General features: G+C 40.4%; 1 protein-coding gene across 1 annotated transcript; it reads left to right on the forward strand.

Annotated features, from left to right (window-relative positions):
• The first annotated feature begins 940 nt into the window (after window positions 1–940).
• Window positions 941–12,456, forward strand: LOC126701446 (probably inactive leucine-rich repeat receptor-like protein kinase At5g48380). The gene is made up of 2 exons (XM_050399554.1): window positions 941–1,876; window positions 11,165–12,456. The coding sequence occupies exons 1-2, from the start codon at window positions 977–979 to the stop codon at window positions 12,167–12,169; spliced, it is 1,905 nt and encodes a 634-aa protein (XP_050255511.1). The 5' UTR covers window positions 941–976; the 3' UTR covers window positions 12,170–12,456.
• The last annotated feature ends 4,024 nt before the right edge of the window (window positions 12,457–16,480 follow it).

Below are 16,480 nucleotides of genomic sequence, written 5' to 3' on the forward strand. Positions count from 1 at the left end.
TCTAAAACAAAATATAAAAGCCCCAAAAAAATTAGCACAATAACAAAAATTACCAATCGTAAAGTTAAAAATAATTAAGCCTAATTAACAAATTTTACTCAAAACAAATAGCCAGTCCTTTAAAAATTTTTGAACAAAATAATTGTACCTTTACCTAGAAAAAAATGTATGCATCAAAAACTCAAAAAAAAAAAAAAAAAAAAAAAAAACCCTTAGCTAAGAAGCAGTAAAGCCAACAGTCAAAGCCGTCCCCCCTAACTTCAAGTCATTTCTCCGTTCTTGCATGAGTTTAACCTAGATCTAAATAATTAATTTGAGTAACTACTTAGTTAATTAATTAAGTTAAACAATCTAGTTTGTAAGGGTCTAAACAAAACAAACAACTGGAAATTTCTATCACAACCCAAACCCCTCCCCTCCCTTTCAACTCCTAGGTGCTTAGGTGAAAATGGACCATCAATGTGGTCAGCAGTTGAAATATTGGTTAAAGTGTTCAAAGTATCATTTTTTTTTTTTTTACTAGCTTCGGTCTTTGATATATTATACTTTATTTTATAATTCCCTTTTAAAGTTAATAACTTTATGATTTTTATTTTTTAAAATAAATAAATAAACTGTTAACAACTTTTTTTGTGTTGGGCTTCATTCAATAAAGAGAAATTTGGGTCCATATGGATCTTTTTGTTAGAAGCTGGCTTCATTTCTTTGTAACTATAAAGATTGTGACCCGCATTGACTCTGTAATTGATCATTCGATAGAAGAAAATGTTGTTAGCTTATGTAAGAGACTTGTCCTTTTTTCAAGATGCAAGGGACCACGCGCTTTCTCTTTTATAGCCAAGAATAAGTGTAAAGTGGTTCACATTTGGCCTTACTCCTTTGAGTACTGAATACATAAGCAAAAGATTTTACAATCTGAGTTTCTTTTATTATTCCATCTAGTTCCTGTCATCTTATTTCGTACGTGTCAATACTCATGCTGCTAAAATCTCATACCCAAATGGTTCTTAATTCAAGAGTTCTTGTTTTGCTCCACATTCTCGTCTGGTCATTGCCAGATACACTTACCCTGAGTTCTGGTACCCTGAGCGATATCTCTTGCTTGAAATCTATTAGAGATTCCTTGGAAGATCCTCTCAACCACATAGCCACTTCTTGGACCTTCAAGAACCTCACAGAAGGTTCTATCTGTGGATATGTTGGGGTCAGTTGTTGGTACATATCTGAGAGTAGGGTTCGAGGTGTGCAACTGGCCAACATGGGGCTCAAGGGCAAGTTCCCTAGGGGCCTTGTGGACTGCAGCAAACTTAGAATCTTAGACCTTTCAGGTAATGTAATTTCAGGATCAATCCCACGTGATATCAATGAAATGCTGCCGGCTGTAGAAGTGCTCAAACTCTCAAACAATAGCTTGTCTGGAGAAATCCCATCGAGTATAGGTAATTGCTCTAATCTGGAGGTTCTCATACTCGACAACAACAGGCTAACGGGGCAAATACCTCAGCAACTCAACCAGCTCATCCGTCTAGAAGTCTTTAGTGTTGCTAATAATTTGTTGTCAGGGCCAGTGCCAGACTTTGTTAACATCACTACAATCAAGCCTGAGAGCTATGTAAATAATAGTGGACTATGTGGAGGGCCTTTGGAATATTGCCGTAAAAAGCATAGATGGAGCTTTGAAATTTCTTTCAGGAGTGGGTTTGTAGTTGGTTTTGTGGTTTTTGCCTTTTCATATACAGCTTTTTTTACCTACTATTTTAATCTTTGTGTGGGATCAAACAAGAGGAATAAGATAATGCCAACAAATACTACAGAATTGACAGTGACCGGGAAGAACATCGCTGAAAAAGTTGACCAAGTTACCCAATTGATGAAGGTACTTTTTCTCACTCTATTAGAAGTGCTAGGGGCAAGTAAATATATAATAAGGGAGAGTGCAAAGTTACATGAGATATTGATTGTAAAGAAAAATCAGTTTTTTTGAAAAATTAGTTGAAATGATAGTTTCTTACAATGATTTGTGATTGGTGTATTGCTTTGTTATGTGTTGTGGGTCAAATAACTGTTATATATACATGGCATTTAGTCTATTCCACGAATTTGTTGATATATATATTTTTATTTGAGAAGCAAAAAAAAAAAAAAAAAAATTATTGTTAGTGATAAATGAGATTATTTCTTTGAAGTAAAATTTCAAATGCTTAAAAATATTACTAAAGCAAAAATTAACTCATGACGCGTGAACAGAACTAAAAATACATTACAAATATGTTCAATTTAAATTTAATATTTTATATATACTATTTTTTTTATATAGGTTTTTATATAAAACTGTTAATTACTTATGACACATTTAATTTTATATAAAAGAAATGAGTATATAAATTTATGATGTTATAACCTGTAAAAAAATTGATTAACAATTTTTCTATAAATTTTAGTTAGTTTCCTCACAAAATATAAAAATTTTGCTCACCTTTTTCAAGCAAAATAGCAAAAGAATAGTTAACTACATATGAACGTGTATGTGTGTGATGTATATATTGGTATATACAAAATATGAAATATATAATATTTAAAAGTGGAGAGAATTCAATTAAAGATTTTATGTGAATTCTTAAAGAGCCGTTGTAGGAAGGTCTCGAAAGCTTTAGTCGACTGGTCCAATCCTTAGTGGATTAGTATTCAATGAAAATATTCTTAGTGGATTAGTATTCAATGAAAATATTCTTAGTGGATTAGTGCTCAATTGCAAGTCGATCGGTCTAGTTATGAATTTGACCGGTCTAGGTGTATTTACAATTAGTTGATCAGATGTGAGAAAAATTGTTTTTGCAGACTTTTAATGTAATGGTTTTGAAAGCATTTTCTTTGTGCCTAGGGCCAGCCCAAGATAATTTGAGGACTAAGGCAAAAAATTTAAAGGGGTCTTTTATATCTAAATATTACTTAAATAATATTTAGTTTATTTTTTATTTCATATTTATTACTAATTCATACTTATTAATATGGATAATTCACCCAAAGGGAGCTAATGATACTATATAGGTTTTACAAACTAGCATATTATCAATTTAAAAAAATGTATATATTCAAACATTCATTTATTATATAGTTTAAGTGACATCGATCATATTACTATTACATCAGTTTGCAAGATTTTTGTTGTAAAATTTGTATTAGCTTTAGCAATTTTCATATACTTAATGGAGATTAGGTTTCATTTCTATTAATTCTGTTCTTTTTTTTTTTTTTGGATAAAATACTAAACTTACTATAAATTTTATTACAAGAAGCTTAGAAACTGATGATGTGGCAATGAGGTGATATTTCAACAAAATAATAAATGAATATTGAATTACTTCATGTGATTGGTTACATGACAATTTATAGGAGTTATATAATAAAACTTGTAATATACTAGCTTAACTCTAATATTTTAGACCTTGGGAAAAAATGTACACTTAACTTACATTTTTATTTAATTTATAAAAAAATAAAAAAATAAAAAATAAAAACCCTTACTATCCCCATATTTGGGGGCCTTTCCATGCTAGGGGGCCTTCGACCATGGCCCAAATGGCCTAGGCTTAGGGCCGGCCCTATTTGTGCCCCCAAGTCATCAAATTTTATGTTGATCTCTTATAAGAGCATTCACATTTGGTCTCCTATATGCTATATGTTGATATATTTTAGCATCAAGGCATGAAAATTGCCTATTACCTAGTCTTGTAAAATCTTCTAATTGCAAAAAAATTTATAATTATGCTACAGTGCCATCCTAAATGTATGATGACATTGTAACACAATTGTAAACTAAAAAAATTATATTTTATTCTTTTTCACCTTTTGTTTTCTCCCACTCTCACTTCTATCTCTCATTTACTCTCCCTCTCTCTCTCTCTCTATATCTCTCTCTCTCTCTCTCTCTCTCTCATAGAGCTCCTCCCTCCTCACTCTTTCTCTCATCTCACATCTCTTTTTCTCATTCAACGCTTGCACCAAAGCTGGGTTGGATTCGTGGTCACGGCATGGCGATCGGCGTGGATTTTGGATGGTTTGGAGGGTGGTGCTGGGATATGTGGGGGTGGCATGGTGGTGGTGTGATGGCTCTGTTTTTTTTTTTTTTTTTTTTTTTTTTTTTTTTTTTTTTTTTTTGTTGGTGGCTGGTGCTAGAGGCAGAGGGAGAAAGAGAGGAAAATGAAGAGAAAGTGAAATAATAAAAAAAGAATATTTAAATAAGCTGGGAAAAAAATAGAGTTTGGGTGATAGGTGTGTTGTAAAATTGTATAGTATATGTAAGAACCAAGTACAAGAATCCTGGGCCTTAGATTACTTGGGCTCACAATTTATTTGTAGTGGGTTTAAGGATTTCCTACAATGGGTCGTTCTCGGCAGAGGGACTCAAAGCGACACTCAGTTGATACTCTCTCCTTGGCTATTTTCTCTCAATTTTTTTGAACCCCTTCTTCTCCCAACTTTCCTCTATTTATAGCTAAGGTTAGTGGGGAGATCATGGTTACATTCACCGTTAGTGCTATTGAAGGTCCAGTATTATCTGGTTAAAGTGGTTGTTTAGGTGAAAGGGCGGTGCAGCATTTATGATCTTGGAACTTGGCTCCATTTTCACCGATTATGTTCGGCAACTCACGTTCCCGTGCATATCATGACCTTCCCGGGTATTGACTCATGCGCTCTACCGGGAAATATTAACCGGTCAACCTCGGGAACTTAATACCCAAAACTTGTTTTTGGCTCTAAGGCAGTTTCAAGAAGGGCATAAGGTAACTGGAACTTTCTGTTGGGCCTGCACCCAAGGCCGGTATGGGCTTGGGCCCGGGGCCTAGATGGGTCTGGGCCCAAGGCCAGTATGGGTTTTGGGAGCTCGGTGCCGTACAATAGCCCCCCCTTGATTCATACTCGGTCGCCGAGGAGAATCAAGGAGCTGCCTGGGCCTTTTGACCTCGGGAATCTTTTAGTCTGGGACTTCTGGCTGTCACTTCTCATTAATAGTCATCTTAAAAGACGCGCCGTTTCGCGGCGCCAGGCGCAGTCGTCATTATTGCCTGACGGTTCGTGAACCGAAGCGGCGCGCAAATCGGTTACGCTTGGCATTTGCTAGGTCGCTCGTACGCTGTGCCCATTTATTGCTTGATCAAGCGTTTTTTCTTTCCCCATTTCTTCTGGCTCTATAAATAGTTCTTCTCCAAACGTCACTCCATTTTTCCTTCGCCTCTGATCTTTAGTGCCTACTCTCTGCCGACCACATTTCTGTGTGCTTGCTTGCTCAGCGTTCTTTTCCTCCTTAGAACCCAAAGTAAGTCTTTCTTCCCCTTCCTGTTCCTTCAGCTTTGTTTCTTTGAGTTTATTCTTGTAGTTTTAGGCTTTATAGATGGGTTATTCTTACCTTCTAGATACCCCGGCTGCTTTGGCCACCTTTAGGAGTAAATTTAGTATCCCCAGTGACGTGGACGTGGCTTACTGCCATGAGAGTGATATGGAACTCCACCGAGGGCAGGGTACAGCCTTCTTTCCTTTGATGTCCATCTTAGAAGGTGGGACTAGGTTCCCGGTAGATCCCCTCCTGATAAGCACACTCACCTACTATGGGCTGTGCCCCGACCAGCTTCCCCCCAATTTTTACCGGGTAGTTAGTTGTGTCGGCCAGTTGAACCATACCTTTAACTTACAACTAGACCACCATGATATTAACCAAATGTACAGCCTCTGTGGGAGCAAATCCACAAATTACTACTTAAAGACAAGGGATGCTCGGGTACGGCTGATATCGTGCCTACCCGATTCGAACAGGAACTCCGCCGGGGAGTTCGTCAGGGTGCGCGGCAATTGGTTTGCCGGGGAGATCCCTTGCCCCCTCACACGGCGTGAAGTGGGTTCGTACCCTCCCCTTCTTATAGTTGTTTGAGTAAAAGAAAATCTTTTATTGTTAAAAGCTAACGCGTTATCTGTTCTTTTGCAGACGGCAAAGTGTTTGTTCAGGACCTCAGAGCCGTCCACGTCAGGGACCTAAACTTCGTCCTTCGTTCGGAGATCTACGTGCATTGGGACGGGCAACTCCGGGCCTCACACCTGATCCTCGGCGTGGAACCGGTTTACTCTACTTGACAACCTTTCAAGCAGGCGTTGATAGTTGACAGCCCCCTGCTCTCGTACATAGACGTCCGGTACGTGAATTTCTTGCCGCCGAAGCTTACAACCGGGGAAGCGAGGGAATTTGGTCGGCGGTTCACTGCCGCGGACGAACTAGTTCCCCTTCGAGACGATTCCGCGGAACAGGTATCCCGGCGCCTTAGAGAGAGAGCTCACGAAGCTATACAACAAGGGGACCAAGCCTAAGAGCAGCCCCATCCCGAGGATCCACCCGCCGAGCATCAACAGCAAGTGACAGACGTGGCTAACCTGCTAGCTGAAGCGATCCAGCCCGGTGCAAGAATGGTGGCAAGGAGAGTAATGACCCTTGACAGGTTCGTGCCTGGTGCCCGGCAGACCAACCAGCCCCCGCCTACTCAGGGTCGGGGTCCAGTTTCTCAACCTCCTCCCCCCTCGCAGTCCGGACGTGCCCGGAAGAAACAGAAAGTAACCGAGCAACATTCCACGGCCCCGGGGGACGCCGCTGCCAAGACTCCTCCCCGACCGACAGGGGGGATTGTCATCCGCGAGCCGCCGACCGAAGCCGGCACGGGGGGCGCGTCCTCCTCCCAAGTGGCTCCAGCGTGGGAGCCAAAGTTCCTTCTGGACGGCAAGCCATTGCCATCGACGGCCTCTGTTCGGATGTGGGATAAGGGCGAGGGCGGCCGTATTGCCCAAACCTTGGCCGGAGCTCTCCAACTTCCCGAGGACGTGCACGCCTTTGATGATGGGTCCGAGGAGTCCGTGGGGCGCCGGTTAGAGTGGCACGCCATTGCGGTAATTCTTTTGTCTATTTGCTCCATGTAGATTTCCTTTTGTCACCTGTAGATTTCCTTTTGTCACTTTGCTAACCTTCGCGCTTGCTAGGCCGCTCAATTGGCTCACATTGTGGCTGCTCGGGCACGGGAGCTTGATGAGGAAAATGAGCGCGAGAAGGGGGCGCGGGAGGCAGCAGTAAAAACGGCTAAGGAAAAGGCCAAGATTGCTGAGGCTGCCGAGAAGAAGGCTGCTGCCGCGGAGAAGTTCCGAGCATCGGCCGAACAGAGGTGTATTGACCTCCTGGCCAGGCAAAATGAGACGGAACTCAAACTGGCCGAAGCCCTCAGCCTCAACACTTCTCATGCCGACGAGATAGCTGATCTCAGGGCAGGCTTGGCGGCCGCGGAGCAAAAGTGGTATGACGTAGGCTTCGCCGACGCCGAGAACTCCGCAGAGCCGGTGGTGGCTCGGGCTCGGCATATGGGTTTCGAGGCCGGGTGGTTTGCTGCTCTTCAGGCAATGGGAGTTCCTGAAGACTCGCCGCTGAGAGACCCCGGCCAGATTCCATTTCCGAACCCTGTACCTGCCGTCCAGACCCCGGCTGCTTTTGACGAGGAGGAGACGGCCAGTATGAGGGAGTTGGTTGAGCAAATCGACTCTCACGCCGAGCCCGAGGATATGGAGGCCACGAGCATACCTACTGTGCAGGAGCTTCTTGGTGAGGGCCAGCCTTTTCCTCTGACCGTCCAGCAGGAAGTGCCAACACCGATTCAACCTCCCAGCTGATTTTATTTTTACTTGTTAGTTTATCTTTATTTTGTTTTATTTGCCTATGTCCACTGGGAGAGAGATTTACCCCTCGGGGATCACAATTCTCCCGTCAAACGAGACCAATGGCGTGTTATACTTCGCCAAATCCTGGGTTTTTAACCCGAGCCCCTGGAAGAGGTCCGGGTACATGACGTCAGCTCCGCTACCCTGATCAATCATCACCCTCTTCACCAGGAATCCGCCTATCCGGGTTGTCACCACCAAAGCGTCGTCGTAAGGTTGGATGGTTCCTTCGAAATCATCTTCTCCGAACGAGATGTCTAGCCGTCCAACTCTCCTTTGCTTCTTGGACGATTCTCCCTCCGCGCAAGCCACTGTCATCACCATCCTTGCCGCTGCGGCCCCTCTCGGTGCGGCATGAATGACGTTGATTACCCCCCGGGGTGGTGGAAGGGGATTCCTTTTCTGTTGGGCGCCCTGCTCGGTCTCCCGGTCAGTGGAATCTGCTACAAACTCTTTCAGGTGCCCTGCCTTCACTAGCTGCCCGAGATGATCTTTCAATACCCTACACTGCTCGGTGGTGTGCCCCTTGTCTCTGTGATAAGTGCAGTATAGGCTTTGGTTCCTCCGAGATGGGTCGCCCCCCATTTTGTTCGGCCATCTGAAGAATGGCTCGTTCCTTATCCGTTCCAGTATCTTGTGCACGGGCTCTTTAAACAACACATTAACCCCTTCGATCTGCACCTCTGGTTCCTGCATTCTGAAGTCCCTTTTCGGTTTTGGCGGCAAGATGCTTTGCCGAGATCTCCCCGTAAAAGGGGCTTTCCCCCTGCTTTGCAACCGGTCATCCTCCAGGCGTTTGTACTCCTCTATGCGTCTCATCAGTTGCCTCATATCCACCGGGGGTCTTCTCGTCAGCGACTCCCGCAGTTCAGAATCCTCGGGGAGCCCCATCCTGAAGGTGCTAGCTGCGATTTTCTCGTTTCCCCCACCAATCTCATTGTAGAGTTCCTAGTATCGACTTGCATAACTCCGAAGGGTTTCCCCGACCCTCATTTTCATGGAAAGCAACGCGTCGACCGGTTGTTGCACTCGGCTGCATGTTACGAACCTGCTGCCGAACTCCTGAATCAGCTCGGCAAAGCTGTGTATAGAACCTTTCCGCAACCCATTGAACCATCTCAGTGCGGTAGAGCCGAGACTAGAGGGGAATACTTTACACATCAATGCATCGTTGTGCGCATGCAACGACATCATGTGGATGTAGTGACTGACATGCTCCACGGGGTCTGTCCTTCCCTCATAGGAATTGAATGGTGGACGCGTGAATCTGCTCGGCATGGGTGCCCGTTCAATCTCATCAGAGAATGGAGACCGGGCTGCCATCCGCAAGGCCCTGCTCATGGCGTCCATCGCGGCGTTGTGGGGCCGCCGCTCCTCTGGCGACTCTGACCCTTGGTTATCATATCCATGTGACCGGGAACGGTCCTGTCTACGACGCGTCTCCCGAGAGTGACGACGTGACTCTTGAGAACGTGATCGGTCTCGGTGTTGTTGTGTAACAGGTCGGCTGGAACCTTCCTCGCCACGGTTCCTCCTGGGTTGGGGGATGTGGTTCCTTTCGTGGCGCCGACCCCTTGCTTCCAGCTCCAAGTCCATTACCAATCTGCGCAACCGCTCCAGCTCCCGGTCTCTATCATCATGTTGCCGATGTGCTGAAACGTTTGAAATCGTCCGGTGTGTCTGGGCCGATCCTTCTCCCAATCCGGACCTTTCCTCTCCTCTTGGATGCTCCCTATCCTCCAGCCGCTTCTGCCTTCTCTCCCTCCACGTCGATCCCCGAGAAGATCCTGCGGAATTGCTCGGCACGTGCCCTCCTGAACGCTCCTCAGACATCTTCTTTGCTTGAGTCTCACTCGAACCACAGCTTCGTAGGATAGCCCCACGGTGGGCGCCAATTGTAAGAACCAAGTACAAGAATCCTGGGCCTTAGATTACTTGGGCTCACGATTTATTTGTAGTGGGTTTAAGGATTTCCTACAATGGGTCGTTCTCGGCAGAGGGACTCAAAGCGACACTCAGTTGATACTCTCTCCTTGGCTATTTTCTCTCAATTTTTTTGAACCCCTTCTTCTCCCAACTTTCCTCTATTTATAGCTAAGGTTAGTGGGGAGATCATGATTACATTCACCGTTAGTGCTATTGAAGGTCCAGTATTATCTGGTTAAAGTGGTTGTTTAGGTGAAAGGGCGGTGCAGCATTTATGATCTTGGAACTTGGCTCCATTTTCACCGATTATGTTCGGCAACTCACGTTCCCGTGCATATCATGACCTTCCCGGGTATTGACTCATGCGCTCTACCGGGAAATATTAACCGGTCAACCCCGGGAACTTAATACCCAAAACTTGTTTTTGGCTCTAAGGCAGTTTCAAGAAGGGCATAAGGTAACTGGAACTTTCTGCTGGGCCTGCGCCCAAGGCCGGTATGGGCTTGGGCCCGGGGCCTAGATGGGTCTGGGCCCAAGGCCAGTATGGGCTTTGGGAGCTCGGTGCCGTACAGTATAAATGATAAAGTAGCTTTTGAGATGATAAAATTGAATTTTTTTTAGATACTAGATGTGAATGCTCTAAGTTACTTTGATCCTTCCATTGTTCATATTCAAATTTCCTAAACAGTGTGTATATCAATTTGTGATATGGGTTTATACATATCATTTTAGTGCTAAAGTTAGTCTCCCCAAGGGAAGATTTCTATCTCTATCCCAGTTGGAACTTAGAACATTCCTTGCATTTGCATGATCATTACTTTTTTGTCATTGATCTTTCGTAGATGTTGATTTTCTCTCAAAATACACAAGCGATGGAAAAGATCGATGGTCTTATATTTAGTGAAGTGTCATCAATGAGCTGAAGCGTCTTGCTGTGTTTATAATGTTCTAAGAACACTTTGAAAACAGAAATCAGAAAATATTCTTCCAAATGATTTTATTCTTTTTCCAAAACCCAAAATACATTATTCACTTAAAATTTAGCTGATGAGCAATTTTAAATTCACTCCATAAAGTTTAAAGCGAATGCTTGTAGTATGTAAAAAACTTAAAATATTACTTTTAGTCCTTACTTAACTTAAAGTCACTGTTTTTAGTCTTTGTGGAGTGATGATGTGTTATTTTTTAGTTTAATCGTATTATCTAAGGGACTAGAAGTGATAACTTTAAACTTGGACTACTAAAATTGCTCATGTTCAAAATTTTAGAGACCAACAATGTATTTAAGTTATTTATTTATTTATAATGCCAGTTTACAAAACAAGAAACTAATTTAGAGTATAGTTCAATAGAAGCCCAATTTCTCTTCCTCTCACAATGTGTCAGTCGTAGGCAAGCAATATTGCCACCTAAAAAACAATATAAATGCTGTTAAATACTGTTGTAATTTTTTATTAGCACTAACCCAGAATGGCAAATGATTATTGATCCACAGATTTCTCAATTGGGCAGAAAAGTTACTAGAGTGAGTTTTGCAGAACTTAAAGAAGCAACAGGCAATTTCAGCAGACACAATTACATTGGGTTGGGAAAGATTGGGATAATGTATAAGGCAGTTCTTCCAAATGGTTATCCCCTTGCAGTTAAGAGGCTATATGAGTCTCAATCTTTTGAGAAACAATTCAAATCTGAGTTATCAGCTCTGGCTAGATTGAGACACAATAACATAATTCCCCTCTTGGGTTACTGTAGAGAAAGGAAGGAAATGCTTCTAGTATACCAATATATATCGAATGGTAACCTTTATGGCTGGCTACATGCTGGGAAAAACAAAGATACAATCTTGGATTGGCCTTTGAGGATTAAAATTGCCATTGGGATAGCGAGAGGCCTAGCATGCCTTCACCATAACTGTCATTTCTCAGTAGTCCATCTCAGCTTGAGTTCGAATGCTATCTTACTTGATCAGAATTTTGAGGCCAAGATATCAAATTTTGGAGAGGCAATAATATTGAAACCTGGAGGGCTAATGTTTGTGAAGTCAAGTGACAATGACTTGAGCAATAGAGTTTTTGATGGCAGTGGGGTTAGGGAGTTGGATTTTTATAAAAAGGATGTCTATGATTTTGGCATTCTGCTTCTTGAGCTAATTACAGGAAAGGCACCCATTCAAATAAATAATTATTCGAACCGTTTGGATGGGTGTTACGTTGATTGGATTACTTGTCTTTTGAGTAGCCCTTCTTTAATGTGCAATTTCATTGATAAATCTCTTATTGGGTTAGGTTTTGATAATGAAATTTTTCAGTTGCTCAGAATTGCCAGTGCCTGCCTTAAGCCCTTATCTTGTCAAAGGCCCACAACCCTTGAATTGTACCATGCGATAAGCATCCTTGGAGAGAATTATGGCCTCATAAATAATGATGCTGAGATAGTGAGGCAATCTGAAATCGCTACTGCCGGTACTTCAAATGAAATTGTTGAGGTTGAAAGTACATAGAACTACTGAAGCATGACAAACAAAGTGGAGCATTAAGTCAGAATTCCTCCAGTCGTGGAGGTTGTTTGCCTCTAGTAATCTTTTGTTGTCCTCAGCATCTTTTTGTCACTTGTGGGAAAAGGTGTTTCCTTTTTTCTTTTTCCGCATCTATAGGTTATGATTTAAGAGTGCATGGTCCAGATTGCCACAATATTGATGTTCTTTTTTCTTTTGGGTTGTATGCTGTTGGCGGAAAAATTATATAGTTCTTTTTTTTAAGAAAGATTATATTATATAGTTGCTATGAATAGGTTGTTGATACTGCAATGATACATCATGAGTGCAATTATAACATTTAGACAGAAAATCCCCAGAATGTTGCACGGACACGTCAAAATTGGCCAAGTACCGACGCGGGTATTAGTAAGACACGCCTAGAAAACGAAGAAGATATTCAGCCTCTCTTACTCTGTTGTCTGAGTTCTCCCTCTTGCAAAGCCATTCCGCTTAGATCGTCGTATATCGGCGACCAATGAAGCCATTCCGCCCTTGCCAAAGTTCTGCTGGTAAGCTTTAAACTTTGAGTTGATTTTGGGGTTTGTGTTGTGATAAACAGAGAAAATGAGACAGAATATCAATCAAGAGAGATACAGCGAGATTGAGAGAGGGAAAGCGATAGAGAACCACCGCCTACGGTGGTTGGTAGCGAATATCGATGAGGGCAGAGCGCATAGCTTTCTGCCATGGCCTTCGGCTAGAGAGAGAGTGGAGAGAGAATATTCATTGGTCCAGTTCTATAAACGTCTAAACCCAAATAACCAAGCCTGAATAGACCTGAGCCAGCAACCCAACCAATTCACACTAAAGCCCAGATTGAAATTTAACCCAACTCAAGCCAAGCCCACAACAAAAATATACCAACAGCCTAACTCAAAAATAATTCTATTATATAAAATTCCCAAACCCAAAATCTGAATTTCCTAACTAATAATAATAATAATAATAATAAAACACCATGAGCCGTACAGTAAAAAAAAAAATGTTACAAGTTGCAGGTTGAATTACAGTGAACATCTCTATTAAAAACATCAAAAATGCAAGTTGAGTTACAAAATTCTTAACAATTTAGGTTCTTAAGATATAGCTTAGGTTTTTAATGGTCAATTTGAATTGAGAGGAAAGGATGGAGAGTAGAATAGAGTAGAATAGAATTGACTCAAAATTAGTTTATTTTCAGTCAATTTTACTCTTTTTCACTCCGTCTTCCTTCCCCCTCAATCCAAATGGGCTCTAAGATAAGGGATAATTTGTTGAATTCATATCTAACCAAATATATAAGTCCATGTAAGCCTTAGATTATTAATTGAAGTAATCTTCTAAATGCTTTGACGGCCATGCCATCACAATATTTTTACTTGTAAAAAAAATGATTTGGGTATAATGTCCCCAAAAACACGAGTTTGAAGAATGTTGACTTGACTCTGCCTTAGAAGTAGTATTCGTAGATAGAGAAAGCGAAACGAAAAAGAACAGTAGAAAACAATTGCGGTAGACATCCTCCACCGAAATTTGCATGAAACCATTCGTCTTTTCTCTGTGGCTCTGTGCAATGAGTCTCTAAGACAATTATATTATCATAGAAAGTTTCGTTTACTTGCAATAAATATTTGTTTATTTATTTTGTTTCCCATCCTCTGGAATAAAATATAAATTGGAAGAAAATATCTAAGTTGTTCTTTCCTTGTAGGTTGCAGCTGTGGTAAGGATGGGAATGGGGCGGGGCAGGGCCGGAGGATGGGATCTTCATTCCCACCCCGCGTGGTTGTTGCCTTTCCCCATCCCCGCCCTGCCCCGAGGTGCGGGGCAAACTACCTTGCCCCATCCCCACCCCTTGGGGCCCACGGGGACCTGCCCCTAATACAATTTTATATATATAAATAAAATTTTTGCTACAATAATATAAATCACAATAAAACAAAATGTTTTAAAATCCAAGCATTTAAATAAACCAATTATTTAAATAGTCTAATACGTAACAACATAATTCAAAACTGCCTAATACATAATGAAATCCAAGTGTACCCGAACCTACTGCCTACTAGAAGCATGAAACAATGTGCCAAAAAAAAAAAATTGAAACAATTGGAATATGATAAGAAACAAACCTACTGCCTACTGGAAGCACTACGTGACCAGCCTTTTTTCCTTCCAACTATGCTTCTTCAATAGCTATAAACAAAAATACCAATTTTAGATGTAAAAAAAAAAAAAAAGAAGAAGAAGAAGAAGAAGAAGAAGAACCAAAATTTAAATTGAAAAAAACTTATTTAAGAAACACTAAAATAAAAGGAAGATAGTGAATGAGATAAACCTAAAAAGCAACATCTTGAACTTCTTGGAGTGGAGTCTGGCTTGAAACTTGAAAAACTCATATAGACTATAGAGAAGAGGGATGGGTCAGAGGGCGGCAATAGCAGTAGGGTTTTAGAATAAAAAATATTTTATCTCATGTTTTGTATTCTTGTGTTTCACTTTAAATATTAGTGATTTAGGGTTTACTAAATTTACAGTTATAGTCCTCATTAGTGCAAGGCAGGGTGGGGTGGGGATAAAAATATTAAACCCATCCCCGCCCCACCACTTTTGCTGGGCGGGGAAAACCCGCATGGGGTGGGGACGGGGCAAAATTGCCATCCCTAAGCTGCAGTACTACTAGTCAAAGTTGCCAATTCAGCACGAAAAGGACTTTGAAAACACTCTCTAAAAACTATTATGGTATTTGTTAATTTTAACGTGCTTGGTATTTGTGCTTTGTTTTGTAACTAGTTTGTTGGTGTATTTTTTTTTTTTTTTATGTGTTTTGAAATAAACCAGTTTTGAAAAATGTTGACTTGATTATGGTTTTACATCATTTTATTATTATAAGAAAAATGTTAGTGGACATCCTAAAAGCATTGGTTTAGGAACTATTTCTAGAAACATTTTTATGGGAAAATAATAAAAAAAATTAATTTTTTTGACAACCTTTTATATTTCTCATTAAAGTAGTTTTAAAACTTTCATAATATGTTTTATTAACAATTATCCTAAGGCACTTGTTAACATGACCCTTATTATAATTATTATTAATTTTCTGAGTTATGCTTACTAATTACAGTTCAGAGTTTGGTCTAGTTTGGTCCATTTCAGTTTAATTTGATCTAATTCTATCAATTGCAATCCATTCCAGTCCACTTCGCTCCATTCGATACACTTCTGTCTAATTTAGTCCACTTCAATGTACCTACTTAAGAGCATTCACATCAGTCTATGTATAATAGAAAAAAGTGTATAATTTACATAGTTTTGCTTAAAAATTACTTACATTAGTACATGTATATAATTGGGTAAATTTACAAGTTTACTACAGTAACCATGTAAATTTACACTAATTGACATTATTCATTTTGTATTTAGTTGTTTATTTTTATTTTATTTTTTTTATCTCGAGGATGAAAGAAGAGAGCGTATTGTGGTTATTATGTGTGAAGAAAGAAAAATAATAAAAAAAAAAACAAAGAAAATTGATATTTTAATGAAATGTAATGTAAAATAAATAATTTGATGTGAGGTGTTTTGAAAAGAAAGTACGGAAAATAGAAAAAATATGTTTTTATGCTAAAATAGACAAGAACTTTTGCATGAGCTGATGTGAAGAATGGGAAAATAAAAGTTTAGATTGAGAGTACTATCAATTATTTGAGTAATATTAATTGTAACTATATTATAAGTTTTAATTATGATGATAATCTCCTTACAAACTAGTTTTTTTTTTTTTTTTTTTTGAGAAAGTTTCAATTTATGGCGTCCGCTTTTGATGATAACTCTTTATCATCAGACCAAGACACCAATTAGTTTTTGGTTTAGGCACCCCAGATCTCTTATTTAACCATCAAAGACTTTACCAGTTGAGATAGTTGAAACCCACTCCTCACAAACTAGTTTATAGCTCAACTTTGACCGAGAATATATTAGTAGCCATTTGTTTTAAGTTTAGGTTGATGTCGAATTCTAAAATCCAAACTTGGTATCCAAAATTAAATTGGAGTCTTAAAAGGCTAACTGTAAACAGCAGCTTGGCCCAACACACATGATTGCTCTTCAAAAAAACAGAACAAATCTAGGCGTAGTCGTTTTCACTTTTTAGGATAGTGGCCAACACTGACTCAATAATTGACTGTTTGTGAGAAGAAAATGTTGTTTTAGCCTTTTAGGTAATCTAATGAATGATAATTTTATTATTATAGAGTTTAACTTATGGTGTCCGCTTTTGATGATTGTGTTCTTTATCAT

Source organism: Quercus robur, chromosome 10, assembly GCF_932294415.1.
Source record: "Quercus robur chromosome 10, dhQueRobu3.1, whole genome shotgun sequence".
In the NCBI taxonomy this organism is placed as follows: Eukaryota; Viridiplantae; Streptophyta; class Magnoliopsida; order Fagales; family Fagaceae; genus Quercus; species Quercus robur.